Raw genomic sequence first — 15353 nt, forward strand, 5'->3', positions numbered from 1 at the left:
CCCTCAGCCCAGTTGATCATAGTTATGTCTCTTTAGAGACAAGTCTGCCAGCTTAACTACAAAAACCCACCGTTATACAACTGTAATCACATAGGGACCATCTGGCCTTAAGAATGCTTTTATCCAGTGGAAGGAGTCAGAGTAAGGGAGCTTAAGGGGCACCAGTTATATGCAGACAGGTTAACTTGTAGTGTCTTACTTAATCCTTATAACAATCCTATGAAGTAGGTATGCATGCATCCCCGCTTTGCAGATGGGAAACTAAGGCTCAAAGAGGTTGAGTAAGTTTACACAACCAGTAAGTGATGAAAGAAAACTGGAATGCAGTTTGACTTCAAGGCCATAGCTCTTCTCTTTTCACCAGGCAGCCATTCCCTCCAAACCACCACGACCAAAGACGTTCAACAGGTCAAAATGGACAGCCATCCATACTTCTCTCATTGTTGCTAAACGCCCCACGCAGGGAGCCGCCCAGCCTCACTTCTCCGTCCTGCAGATCTTCCAGCAGGAGGTCCTTCATGGGGATGGGCTGCCGGTACAACTGGTAGCAGAGCTGCTCGTTGTGGGTGACAGCCCGAGTGATCACAAGTACTTCTTGGAACAGGAAAACGTGTAGTTTCTGGAAGAAAAGAATCCACAGGATTCCCCTAAGCAATAATCTAATGAGTAGTTGATAAGTGGACCTCTGTGGATAAGAGGTCCCTAGGTACCAGGTTCACACTGGCCTATGAACTTCTAGGCTCAAATCTACCTCTGGGAGAACAGCAGTTGGGGGTTGGACACATTTCCAGATGCATCCATTGCCTTTCCTATGGGAGCGCCTCCCTAGGGCCCCACTGAAGAAGGCCTTTCTGCCTACAGACACCTGCAGCCAGGTCTGCCAGCTGCAGTGGCGTTCTTCACACTGCAATTCACAACCTGTGCAGACACATACAGCCTTATAGGAACATTTAAAAAAGAAAAGGAGAGAGAGAAACCCCATAGAATGAAGAGGCTAATGAAGGAAAATAAGTTAGTGCTCTCGGGGCTTTGGTTTATTGTATCCAATACAATTCTAAGAGATCACAATGAATAACAGTCCATAAAGGATGAGACGGACATATCAGAGCCTAATATTAACGTTTGCTTCTCAAACCCATAAAACACTTGTTCCTTCAACCACTGAGCTGAGTATCAGCTTCATCCAGGCATCCCAGCTCGGAACACTGCCCATTCCCGAGGAAACCAGAGCATGCTGCTGTAGCCACAAAGAAAGACAATCAAACAAGTTGTCCTTCTCGGTTAAGTTCATAAGAACCTCGGTTCTCTGAAGAGGTTGTGCTTAAAAGGCTGATGATTGATGTGTGTGTTGTTGGCAAAAAAAGAATCTCCAAAATAAAGGCTTGTCTCAAACCACATTATAAAAGCAATTTTGCTGAGTGGAGGTGGGGTAAATTGGCTCCATTCAACTCTAAGTGCCAGACTCTTCCCGCAGCTTGGAAATGCTTAGGAGGTGAAGAGAGACGATCCATGACTTTGCAGCTAGGTTCTGGTTTTCCAGTGGCAATATTTGGGAATGTCAGCCTTAGGGCCTCAAAGAGGAGATCAGAAGAGCAGGGCTGAAAATTCACATTAGAATCTTGATCTGGGGTCGGGGAAGCATATTCAGCATCATCAGATAGTTTTAGATTTGGAAGAAAAGATACTTGTGGGTCATCTACCCGCACCCTGCCACAGACGGATGGATGGACAGACACACACACACATACATACACACATACCAAAAACTGCAGAAACTGAAGCTCAACTAAATGTTGGCTTGTGGACACATAAATGATGACGGCTCTGTATTGGTGTGTGTTTGCGGTGGGGTCAGGTTTGAAGACCGAAAAACAGAGTAAAGCACAAAATAACCAAGTTAAGGGCTTTTTTTTGGTGTGGGTGGTGGGGATGGCAGAAGAGAATATTAAGACTTTTCTTTTGGGGGTTAGGGAGCGGAGGGAGTTAGTCACTGTTTTACATACTAAAAATAATCAGAGATTTTTACACTGTTTCTACTTCTACCACTCTTTCTTTTTGTTTTTTTTTGGGGGGGAAGTAAGGATTTATTATTAAGAACATCAAGCTCCAGGGCATTTTTTTTTTTTACCATATACCTTTAAAAGTGTTTTTTATCCCCCCAAAAATCCTTATCATTTAAAACCAGATATTCAAATTATATAGCTAACATTTTTAGCTAATCAACTCTTCAGCGCTGATCCTAGAAAACCACCTTCAATGGATCTTTGAATAACGGAGATTCAGCCCCTGATACGAGTAGTGTAGTTAGTCACACCTTTAACGTTCAAGCCACAAGTTGTGACGTTTGAAAGAGGTGAGGTCTACTGTCCTGCATCATCAGAATTTGTCGCATTTTCAGTGCTACTGGGTTGCACGTTATCTGCGAGGTTGTGTGCATGCTCAAGAAATAAATCAGTACACTTAATTCCATAGTCAGCAATTTAATTTTTGCTTCCAACAGTTCATTCTCTTCCTTGAGCTGACTCACTCTCTGCAGCGTATCCTGTGCGTTCTGCTTGCTTTTCAACTGGCTCTTTTTCACTGCCATGTTGTTCCTCTCTGCACTGACGATACTCGTCACTGCTGCGATCCATGGGCAAACTCTTTTTGCTCTGCTTGCCTGGAGACACAGCTTTGCCTCCGCCCCCAGGGCCAGTGGGCACCAGCTGAGGAACCTGCTATAAGCCGCTGGCATGAGCCTGAGTATGGATGACACTTATTCCGTTCACGCCCGGGTACTGTTCTGCTGTGATACCTTGCTCATTTGGGCATGCTCCCTTGTCAACACGGAACAATCAGAAATGAGGACAAGGTGATCAATGGTTTGATCTGCCAAGAAATCTTCACACGTACCTGCGCCTCCAGCCTGCCCCTCCCCAAGCGGCCTCCACTCCCAGCGGCCCTGCACGGGGTGGCCTGACCCGACCCAGGCCTTGCGGTCCGCCAGTCCTACTTCTACCGCTCTTCTAGACAAGGTAGGCACTTTGAACTCAGATTGTCTGGGCAACTTTAAAAAATATCCCTGGGCTTCCCTGGTGGCGCAGTGGTTGAGAGTCCACCTGCCGATGCAGGGGACACGGGTTCGTGCCCTGGTCGGGAAGATCCCACATGCCGCGGAGCGGCTGGGCCTGTGTGAGCCATGGCCGCTGAGCCTGCGCGTCTGGAGCCTGTGCTCCGCAACGGGAGAGGCCACAACAGTGAGAGGCCCGCATACCACAAAAAAAAAAAAAAAAAAAAAAAAAATCCTTATTTGTGAATGTTCACTGAGAATTCCTCTTCTTAGTCGCAGCTCCTTCCTGCCCTCAAACTGTTGAGATTTTTTTCCTGACTCAGGACTTTATTCATAATGACTTTTTTTCCGCTCCGCGGCATGTGGGATCTTTCCGGACTGGGGCATGAACCTGTGTCCCCTGCATCGGCAGGCGGACTCTCAACCACTGCGCCACCAGGGAAGCCCCATAATGACTTTTACAATTCTACTGGGAACAAACAAACAAACAAAAACAAATCCCCTCACCCCAACTAAAATCTTTGTTCTCAAAAATCTATCTGCCTGAAACATGAAGTAGATAGAGTTCATCCTTAATGCCCTGGGCACATCCAGCAAGAGGGTCTCAGTCCCTGACTGATGGACAGAAACAGAACAGGCCCTCATTCTGTGGGGTGATGCATCTTCCTATTTTCCACAGGGCTTCTGAGAAAGAATGTTCAAGCAGCCAGAGCAACAGCCATTAGAAATCTACCAGTGCTTTTCAGATATCAGCAAAAAGCAGAATGCAGCTGTCTGGCAATCAGTAACTCCCTAGTCAAACAGAAACACTTCTTCAAGCAGCGGCCTGTGACAGGTCTCAAAACCTTTGTTGCAACATCAGCTGATTAGATCTACAGCAGCACTGATAATGGGTGCTGTGACATGTCCTCAGTGATTTCAAATAACATTTCCAAGCCTGCCCATAAATGCCACTTTACAGTCCAGGTCAGAAGGGCGTCCCCTGAATCATCAAAGCTTATTAAGAGTTTTCAATCTAGTTTTGGCCTTCATTCTACGGGTTGGCTAGATACTGAAGATGAAACACGAAAGAAGTGGAGACTGTCTTTCTCAATGCTGAAATTTAAATATATATTATATATAATAAAGTTTACATATTACATAAAATACATGTTATATATAATATATAAAGATGATATATTAGCATTAATTTCTACTGCTATATATAAAAATAGCCTGGTGAGTTAAATTTTTTTAAAAATAAATTTATTCATTATTTTTTATTTTAGGGTGCATTTGGTCTTTGTAGCTGTGCGCGGGCTTTCTCTAGTTGTGGGGAGCAGGGGCTACTCTTCGTTGCGGTGCGCGGGCTTCTCACTGCGGTGGCTTCTCTTGTTGCAGAGCACGGGCTCTAGGCACGTGGGCTTTAGTAGTTGTGACACGTGGGCTCAGTAGTTGTGGTTCGCGGGCTCTAGAGCACAAGCTCAGTAGTTGTGGCGCATGGGCTTAGTTGCTCCACGGCATGTGGGATCTTCCTGGACCAGGGCACCAACCCGTGTCCCCTGCATTGGCAGGTGGATTCTTAACCACTATGCCACCAGGGAAGTCCCTGAGTTGAATGAATTTTGAACTCTCATGTAATTTAAATCCATTTTTCTTTCATGTAAGCATTTATTCACCTACTCATTCACTCACGTATTCACCTAACATTATTAAGTGCCTTAGTATGTGCCAGGTCCCAAGATGGCGCTAGGGATTGACAAGGCACAGTCTCCACCCTAAAAGAGTGTGGTAAAATGGAAGATATTGACAGACAGATGGAGAATTACAACCCACTGTAGTAAGCCCTCCAGGGGAGATTTGTACAAGTTGCTATGATAGGAGAAGAGAAACAATTTCAGTACCTGCTGAGGAATAAAAGCCAGGAAATGGAATATCTACAGGTCAGAGCTAGATATACAGCTGATGGGAGGGTAGATTATTATTAAAAAAACCCAAAAACTGGTCTCAAAATGTCAGTCTGTGGATAGGTACAAATTCATGAGAAAGAATGATTTCTCATAAAGCTAAATGAATTCGATTAAAGAGCTATCTGTTTTTCTGAGATCATATGTTTTTAACATCCTGTTAAAATCACCCATTACTTTCTGATATCAAAGTGGGAGGAGATGGTAACTGTTTTGTATTTGCTTTTTTTTTTTTTAAATTTATTTTATTTATTTTTGGCTGTGTTGGGTCTTTGTTGCTGTGCACAGGCTTTTCTCTAGTTGCGGCAAGCAGGGGCTGCTTTTTATTGTGGTGCGCAGGCTTCTCACTGCGGTGGCTTCTCTTGTGGAGCACAGGCTCCAGGTGTGCGGGCTTCAGTAGTTGTGGCATGCGGGATCAGTAGTTGCGGTTCAAGGGCTCTAGAGCACAGGCTCAGTAGTTGTGGCACACGGGCTTAGTTGCTCCACGGCATGTGGGATCTTCCTGGACCAGGGCTCGAACCCGTGTCCCCCTGCATTGGCAGGTGGATTCTTAACCAATGCACCACCAGGGAAGCCATGTATTTGTTTTCAAAGGTCATGACCGAACAAAAGAAAAAGCTGGCAACTCTATGTTGGTTTCCAAAATTTTTCTGAATATATACTGGTCATGAAATTTAAGATATATATATATAATAAAATATAAAAATATATTTAAAAACTATATGATCCTATGATATAAAAGACACTGGGAAAGCAACTTTTGTCTAAAACATGTGACCCTGGTTAGGGAAGGCATAGTAACAGGAGGCTCAGTATCAAGTGGATTAAGTATTTGGGGAGGCCCAGGATGAGATTACTGAAGGAGAGTAACTACTCACCACACCCCTGTTGTTCTTCAGTTCGCCATGACAACACAGCACCTTTGAGCTGTCAATCAGGGAGTCTTTCTGGCCTTCCTCCAAGTAAAGAAGTCGCTCTTTATAATAACGGCATTCAGATTCTCCAGTCTTGGTGTTGATTTCTGCCACGATTCCCTGAATGATGTTTATCTGTGAAAACAAAAAGAAAGTATGGGGAAAGTTAGCAAACCATTCACACCAACAAGGCCCAGGTACTCAGCCTAGAAAGTCACTAAGATACACTTGGATCTAATTCTGAGATCATGTTATCTAAGTTGCTGCTTTGGGAAAAGGGAAAAATAAATAAATGCTTTTAATATACTGTATCTATCCACCCAAACACCATCTATACATGTACACATATAAATACATACAACATATATTCATTTGTATACACACACATATTTGTATTATATATAAAACTAATGTTGATGCATAATTTTATGAGTGAAAGAGATATGAGGTATTGATTTCAATGTGCAGGACTTATAATCACTAAGCTCTATATTGCACATTTCTTAAAACATGCTCACAATGTTGAAAATGTAGGCATTCAAAAAATGTGGCCAAGGAGAGGAAAAGTAGAATGTAATAGTCTAGAAAAGGGATTGGGTTGTCCTTGGGGATTTGAAACCCAGTTTCAAGGTCTCTCTACATGCACTTAATCTAACCTACAAACAATATTTGCAAATTGGGTGTGAATAAATGGTTTGAGTATCTTTTTAGTGACAAAACATAAATGATTTATGAAAGACAGAACTAGGAATGGAAACAAAGGACACTAGGAGTAAGAATGAGGACAATTTGTCTATATACACTCAGGCCCAAACCTACAGCACACGTGAGTAAATTAGGGGTAGAGGGATTTCAAAGCAATGGTGGATGCATTATTGTTTTTGTTTTTTTGCTGCTTTTGGCCAGGCCGCTCGGCTTGTGGGATCTTAGTTCCCTGACCAGGGACTGAACCCAGGTCCTCTGAAAGTGAGGAGTCCTAACCACTGGACCACCAGGGAATTCCCTGCATTATTGTTGAATTCAAAATGAAGCAAAATACAACAACAAGAGTACAACACTGAGACATGTTCAGTAAGCATTTATTCCAATGTAGTGTTGTTCTATAACATGAACAATACATCTAAAAGTTAGAAAATTCTAGAAAACAAAGGAGCAAGAAATTAGTTGAGTAGAAACTCAGTGACACCAATCCAAGGCAAAGTAATGACTTCTTCACCAGAATCCTCTGTCCCCTAATAGTGAAAAGACCAACAGTCCCATCTTTCTTGTGCTGGTATTAACGGAAAAGAACGTAACAGATGAGAAATGTCAGTAAGGCCTCTTCTTGGTCACATTTACTTAATGGAAAAACAAACCAGTCTCTGAAAAGCAAGGTTTTAAGAGGCTTTTACTCAGTGAAAAGCTACCAGACCTTGTGTTCAAGTGGTAGTGAATTCTAAGATTGTTAAATGATCATTTTTCACTTGCCTTCTGCCCAAAGCAACTGGATAAAAACTTCTACCCAGAAAAAAAGAAAAAAAAAAAAATACAGGGCTTCCCTGGTGGCGCAGTAGTTGAGAGTCCGCCTGCCGATGCAGGGGACAGGGGTTTGTGCCCTGGTCTGGGAGGATCCCACATGCTGTGGAGCGGCTGGGCCCGTAGGCCATGGCCGCTGAGCCTGTGCGTCTGGAGCCTGTGCTCCACAACGGGAGAGGCCGCAACAGTGAGAGGCCTGCGTACTGCAAAAAAAAAACCCAAAAAACAAAAAAACACCTTCTACCCAGTTATAACCTTGGCATTTCCACGCAAGTTTGATAGAAGATCTTACAGCTTTGAGCTGAAGTCTGGTGACTGCATCTTATGGACAGAGGCATAATCTCTACACCTTTGTAGCTACTAAGAGTTTCAAAGATCATTTATTTACTCTTTTCTCTATTTCCTGAATTTGGATGGTAGCACTACTTTGATAATTTAAAAAAAAACATTATTTTTAAAAATACAGGCTCTTTATGGCATAAAAGAATTTTTTTGGTCTTTGATGTCAACCTAATGTTTAATATAAGTCCTGTGAAATTAATCTGAGTTTCACTAACACACAAAAAGTAATAAATGGAACACTTTGGTGCACAAACTTTGTTTCTTTTCTCCCCCTTTTGTTTTTCAAAGATGACTAATTATTTATTGTTACTTTCAAAAACAAACAAACTGGGCTTCCCTGGTGGCGCAGCGGTTGGAAGTCCGCTCGCCGAAGCAGGGGACACAGGTTCATGCCCCGGTCTGGGAAGATCCCATATGCCGCGGAGTGGCTGGGCCCGTGGGCCATGGCCACTGAGCCTGCGCATCCGGAGCCTGTGCTCCGCGACGGGAGAGGCCGCAGCAGTGAGAGGCCCACGTACCCCAAAAAACAAAAACAAAACAAAAAAAACAAACAAGAAATTTCACAGACTATTCTAAAGCTATGACTCATCCTTCAAATAAGTTCAATTAATGCTTGTTGAGCATCTGTTCAGTGTCAGACTGGGTGGTGTCATTCAAAGAAGTGAGACAGGGTTGCCGCCCTCAAGAAGCTTAAAATATATGGGAGGTATCTGAGCAATTGTTTTATGTCTACCTTATCTTTCTACTTTACTACATTTTTCATATGTAGTGAAATCCATACTTTGTCCTTGTTTTTAATAATTAAAAATTTTTTTTCATTTATTTTTTGGCTGTGTTGGGTTTCGTTGCTGCGTGTGGACTTTCTCTAGTTGCTGCGAGCAGGGGCTACTCTGTTGCGGTGCCTGGGCTTCTCATTGCAGTGGCTTCTCTTGTTGCAGAGCACGGGCTCTAGAGCACGCGGGCTTCAGTAGATGCGGTGCGTGGGCTCAGTAGTTGCAGCACACAGGCTCTAGAGCACAGGCTCGGTAGTTGTGGTGCATGGGCTTAGTTGCTCCAAGGCATGTGGCATCTTCCTGGACCAGGGATCAAATGCGTGTCCCCTGCATTGGGAGGTAGATTCTTAACCACTGAGCCACCAGGGAAGTCTCTCCTTGCTTTTAAAGACCTTTGTGGGGCTTCCCATGCACCTAGAGCCCGTGCTCTGCAACAAGACAAGCCACCACGAGAAGCCCGCACACCGCAATGAACATAGCCCCTGCTCGCCGCAACTAGAGAAAGCACACGTATAGCAACGAAGACCCAACGCAGCCAAAAGCAACAACAACAGCAACAAAAAAAAACACCTTTGCATTAATTGCTGTGGTTCATCTTATCTGCTATTACTAGGTGTACCCGGGCAGCTGGAATTAATCAGTACTTGAGTCAATTTTCTGAATTTCCTGCAAGTATCCAGGAAACCAGAAGGAACATGTACTATAAGCATAAAGATATGTTCATTTCCTAATTTAACTCAGGAACTGAACAGCAGGCATTTCACGTGAAGATTAATAAACTCAAAAGCCACGGTGGTTCCTTAGGCAGCTATGACTACTCTCAAATGCTGCTTTTCTCTCAGGTGTTTGAAAAAATAAAAAGAGACAAAAGAATGGAAACAATTGTTGTTATTCCATATTCTATGTCTATATTTATCATAGTAACTCAAGGTTTGCTTTCATTTATTGAAAATATTATTTTGTATTTATATTGACCTGTATACCATGAACTAATCCACCTGCATACCATGTCTAATCTCTCTGCACTGCTTCTTGAGAGGAATTTATTTTGCAGAATTGCAGAGAGGAATAAAGTTACATATAGCAGATTGCCAATAGCAAACAGTCATGGTAGTTGTGCATTTAAATTAAATTTATTGTTGCATCTCTCATTTGGGTTCAAACTGAAGGGCAGGAGCTGGTAAAGGAAGATGATAAAAGATACCCATAACAGAACAGGGATTAAACCCACACATGCTGGAATCGTCATCCTCAAAGTAGAATCTGAAGGTCCTGTCTGTCTAGTCCCTTGTGCAGTAATATCATCTACTTGTCGGCTCCCGATATGGACCAAGAATAGCAGCCTTCACTGCTGTTGCATCAAAAGCTGGACTGTGCTTCCCATTGATTCCAGTGATATTTCTTTAAGGAATTGGAACAGTGGCAGGCAGAGGGAAGAGATGGTCTGCAGGATCATTTTCTGGCTGAAACAATCCTTAGAATTTAAAACATTAAACAACCAGATCTGGAATATATGAATATCCAAAGTTCTATTTTAAGATGTTCTCTTTGTGGGGAAATTTCTATCAAGCCTCCAAAATACTATTAAGAAATTCTGATACAGATGTGATAGTTTACCCACTACATTAAAAGCAAGACCTTTCTTTAGATCTAATCATAAGACTGAATGCTTGGTGCAGAAGCAATTTACTTAAGAGTTCCCTGATTTTTCCCTTTTCACAGGTGGAAAATTTATTCAGGGCACATATAAGTCAAGCTACATTGGTACTGTGGATTTTATGGTTATCAAACATTCACAATGCACTCAGGAGTACAGGGCTAAATATTTCTGTTCATCTAGGGTAATGCCACAGGGATTTTGAAAAGAAGGGGGAAAAACTGCTGTGCCTATATTGTGTAAATGGGCATTTAGAAGGCTTGCTTTGCAGACATTTTCAAATGCAGGTATACCATGCTTCACACATAAATCTGCCTGAATAACTAGGTGCAGATTCAACTTTCTAAAATGGCATCACATTTTATGCACGAGGGAAACTGGTGCATCCTTTCATATTGCAAACAATCATATTCTTATCTGTTTTTAAATTTAAACTTTAGCTCACTGGGTGTTTTTTTAAAACAAAGCATATTCTTTCATGCTGCATATTAAAAAGAAGAAATCTTTACTGTAAAATTCAGAGCAGGCTTGTTTGCTTCAAAAAAGTAATTATTTAGACTAGTTTGAGCTCCCTGTTGTTCTCATTTCTACAGACCACACACTTGCTGGGATGAAATATGGAGAGGAGGCAATGCTATTCCCAGTAATGAAAACAGGCACGATGAAGTGAGATGGGCTTCATCCCTGGTGTCTGCATCCCCCATCATGCTGGACTGGTAGGCTAGTTGGTAATGTTGGGCCTGCTAGACACATCAAACACCTCTTGAATCAGAAGAGGGTCTTTCCTTGTTCTTCTCTATCCCCACACGGACAACTGGCCCAGCTCTGTACCAGTGAGGCCCCTCCACAAAGCCTGGTGGCTAGACAGCTCTCTGCAAATCCAAAGGCAACAGGGGCTTAAAGAAGTAGCCAGGCTTTCAGCTCCATAGGATCATAAAGAAGTGGAAAAGTCATAAGATTTGCAGTCTACACTGACAAGGTTCAAATATCAACTCCATTACTTGCTGGCCCTGGACTTGGGTGAGTTATTTAACACCCCCAAGCCTGATCTGGAAAAGGAAAATGGCCCTAACATGAACAGGTACCTCACAGGTTATTATGAGGATTAAATGAGATACATAACCCACAAGGCAATTACATAAAGTTGATTTACTAGATGTTCACTCTACATGTCAGCAGGTGTTACTATTATTATTGCTGTTGTTGTTACTACTTACTATTAAGTAAGTTAAGTCTTTCTCTGGGAAGAGATAGGCAGTTTGCTCCACAGGCTCAAGGCTTCTGATTTTCTAATCACCTTTGCATATCACCTTCTGTTATTGTCCCAGATCCAGGCAGGGAATGAGCTCTTTGAACTGGTCTCTTAGCCTCCATACCCACTGCTGACTCCCTAAGCAGGTTGCCAAGACCGCACATCTGGACCACCGCAGCATCCTCCCAGCTTGCTTCCCTGTCCCTAGTCTCCTCTGTCCCCTGTCCTACAGATGAAGAGTAACATGTCCAAGATTACACAGCTGGTCAGTGATGGAGCTGGGATTTGAACGTTGAATCTAAGCTACTTAAAAAACAAAAGCACAACAAAGGAAAAATGTCTCAAATTGATATTTAAAACCCTCTATAACCAATGTGAACCACCATCCTCTGCCCCTTCTCCTGCTGCTTTCTGAGTATCGTCAACCCCAGGCAGACTGATCCATGGCATTCCCTGGCATGACCTGTCCTGTCCTTTCTTCACACCTTTGCCCAGGCAATTTGCTCCTTGGGCCTGTCATCTCCTGTGCCCTGCCCCGCAGAGCACCACAATCAGAACTGAGCTCTCTGGGCAGAATGCTCACGTTCACCACAGTCTCACAATATGGACCCCATTTTTCCTGGTCTTCTATTGCTGCTACGGAAGAATCCGTATTTCCCAAACCACCCAGCCCCATACTCAGTACAGTTGCTGGGGAGTAGGTTTGACTAGTCTGCATGTTTCAATCTGGGGCCAAGGAGAGCTGGGTCTTAAATGGGTGTTGACTTCACAAATGGGCTTTGGTAAAAGGTAAAAGGCAACTCTCATTTGCTAACTAAACAAAGCTATTCAATTTAAAATCTCCACAGAGATCTTCACCCTCACAATCAGCAACTGTAACAAACAGATTATAGAGTCACCTATATAGAATCAAGAAATTTTAGAATTAAAGGGACTTTAGAGTGCATTTCATGTAAATACTGTACTTTATAGATTATGAATAGTGCTGATTTGCAAAATCAAAACATGGTTAATGTCAGAACCAAGCCTGGAACCCAAGATTCCTGAGTCCTGGTACCCAGGGACCCTTCATCTTCTAGCCACTGGGGAAAACAATAAGGGAAGACAGAAAGAAACAAACTCACAGCTTCTTCCAGGTGCTGCTGATCCGGATTATCATTTGGTGTGTGCCTCAAGATTTCTCGAAGAAGCAGAGGGTATTTCACCAGACGGCTCCTTGGAATATCAAGGAAATTCCAGAGATCTAGTTTGCGGCTAAAGGGGGATTCTAAGCATCGCTGCAGGAAATCTTGGACTCGGTGATCTTGTTTTTTGTGGTCCAGCAGAGCTTTGGCAGCTACTTGATTGCTGCAGTAGCTGTCATAGGAGCTGAGACAAGGCAGCTAAGGAAGGAACATTAACAGAGGGTTGGAGCATTAAAATAATTGTGCTCTGAAGCTACATGCTAACATCACTCATTGGGACTGAACAAAACCTAACTGGTCTCCAGGCCTGGCCAACATTCCTTTATCTAGATGGCTGAAGGAGACAGAAATGGAATCTTTAAAATGGCAGGCAACGGAGAGTTCTTTAAGCTCCTGCTTGCTTGCACAAAGTTATTTTCTTAGTGGCATGTTTAATTTCTTGATTGTTAACACCTCAATAATTTGTTTGCATTTCTGCCAATCTAAGCTAGACACAAAAGAACTGGAATTACTGTATATGCACACAATTCAGAATTTTCCTAAACTGGAATTATTGCATATGCATACAGAATTGTCCTAAACTTTCAAAAGTATCTGGTGAGAGGAAAGTCTCCTATATTTTTTTAAACACGGGTTCTTTTAGAATTATTAATAAGAAACTAATCTAGAAGACTTAGTGGCTCAAAAAGAAAGGAGTCAGACTCCACAGCCCAGCCCTTTGCATGGCCCAGTGCAAGCACCTCTACATCAGTTTTAAGGTACCTGATTCCAAGGCGGACCAAATATAAAGAACTCCAAGAAGTTAAAGCAAAAGTATAATTACTAAAAAATTAGATGCAGAAAGCATTTAGAAACATCTTTTAAATTAGTTCTGACAGGCCAGAATGATTCTTGGCTATACCTAATGGTTAACATCACAATTCCATGCAAAGAACAATTTAAGCTTAAAGACTTTGGAATACTTCAAGTCCACTATTTTCCTTCCAGAGAAATACTAATTTCCCTGGCATGTCCCATCAGTCACATGGTGCAAACAAGGAGTCAGAGACTCAGTGAAAGCGCTGCTCATCTCCCTTTTCCACTCCTCCCTATGATAGCATCCTCATGCACGGGTTGTCAGCTTCCAGAAAGTCACTGGAGGCAATAAAATGCAGCCAATGGCCCTGCTGTGTTTGCTTCTCTCCCTGGACTAGGAAGCCGCTTTTACCATAACACCTCCTCTGTGGAGGGATTCATTGCAAGACAGTGGCAAGAGGGTCTTTCATTTCTGCATCCTTAGTACTGTGCAATGGGCCTACTGTACAATAAACATTCAAAGTCTGTATTCTGAATGAACAAATGAAAGAATGTTTAATGGATTACCAGATTAGGTAATATTTGATGGTTTGTGAACACAGCTTAAAAATAAGTTGTGGCAGCATCTGAACAATGGGTCAAAGTTTAACTATTCTGCTACTTCTTTTTTTTTTTTTTTTTTGATGGTATGCGGGCTTCTCACTGTTGTGGCCTCTCCCATTGCGGAGCACAGGCTCCGGACGCACAGGCCCAGGCCATGGCTCACGGGCCCAGCCGCTCCGCGGCACGTGGGATCTTCGCAGACCGGGGCACGAACCCGTGTCCCCCGCATCAGCAGGCGGACTCTCAACCACTGCGCCACCAGGGAAGCCCCTCTGCTACTTCTTTTATACCTTTATTTGAAATTATTTTCAGTGACTGAAACCAAACAAGATACCATGAAAGTAATGTTTTAAAAGTTCACTGTTGGGCTTCCCTGGTGGCGCAGTGGTTGGGAGTCCACCTGCCGATGCAGGGGACATGGGTTCGTGCCCCGGTCCGGGAAGATCCCACATGCCGCGGAGCGGCTGGGCCCATGGGCCATGGCTGTTGAGCCTGTGTGTCCGGGGCCTGTGCTCTGCAACGGGAGAGGCCACAACAGTGAGAGGCCCGCGTACCGCAAAAAAAAAAAAAAAAAAAAAAGTTCACTGTTGAGTTTAACATTCTTTGGAAATGCCTACCTTCTTTACATGTTATTAAAAACCTCTATTTGTGTTAAAAAGAATTACAGAAGTTCTTTTCTCAATGTTATATTTGAAAGTAATGATAATTGGTGCTTACACACACAGGCACACACACACACACACACACACACACACACACACACACACACACACACACACCCTGGATGTGTAATGTTTAAAAGTTCACTGTCAAATTTAACATTCCTTGGAAATGTCTACGTTCCTTACATGTTATTTAAAAAAACCCGTCTATTTGTGTTAAAAAGAGCTACAGAAATTCTTTCCTCAATGTTGTATTTGAAAGTAATGATGATTGGTACTTACACACACACACACACACACACACACACACACACACACACACACACACACTCTCCAGATGTGGCGCTGTGGCTTGTAATTTAGATCTTCAGAATTAATTAAAAAGAGACTCAGGCCCTCTTATTTTCATTTCCACTTCCTGGCTTTTTAAAAAGACCTGGAAATGCCCAATGTTTTCATTATGGAGAAACAAATCAGTAGTAACCATCAGATGTAAACTAGCAAGGAACCCTAACCACACGGTCCGCTTGCTGTCCAATGGGCCATTACCTTCTCTGATCCTGCCACCTCTGCTGCCATGGCAACCAAATCTGGCTCTGGTCCTGTGTTCACTGCTCACAGGGTGCTCATTTCCTGAGCATAACCTGAAAAGCTATCTGGT

General features: G+C 43.0%; 1 protein-coding gene and 1 pseudogene across 4 annotated transcripts in view; both read right to left on the reverse strand.

Annotated features, from left to right (window-relative positions):
- ARHGEF3 (Rho guanine nucleotide exchange factor 3) overlaps nucleotides 1-15353 on the reverse strand; it is a 305882-nt gene that overhangs the window by 3768 nt on the left and 286761 nt on the right. For all 4 annotated transcript variants that reach the window (XM_019947655.3, XM_019947656.3, XM_073811254.1 and 1 more), the window contains 3 exons: nucleotides 12573-12830; nucleotides 5874-6044; nucleotides 433-619 (listed from right to left, as the gene is read on the reverse strand). In XM_019947655.3, coding sequence (XP_019803214.2) covers nucleotides 433-619; nucleotides 5874-6044; nucleotides 12573-12830 — 616 coding nt within the window. The remainder of the gene's footprint in view (nucleotides 1-432; nucleotides 620-5873; nucleotides 6045-12572; nucleotides 12831-15353) is intronic.
- Nucleotides 626-5867, reverse strand: LOC109552170 (CCAAT/enhancer-binding protein gamma-like; annotated as a pseudogene).

This window comes from Tursiops truncatus, chromosome 10 (genome assembly GCF_011762595.2).
Source record: "Tursiops truncatus isolate mTurTru1 chromosome 10, mTurTru1.mat.Y, whole genome shotgun sequence".
Taxonomy (NCBI): Eukaryota; Metazoa; Chordata; class Mammalia; order Artiodactyla; family Delphinidae; genus Tursiops; species Tursiops truncatus.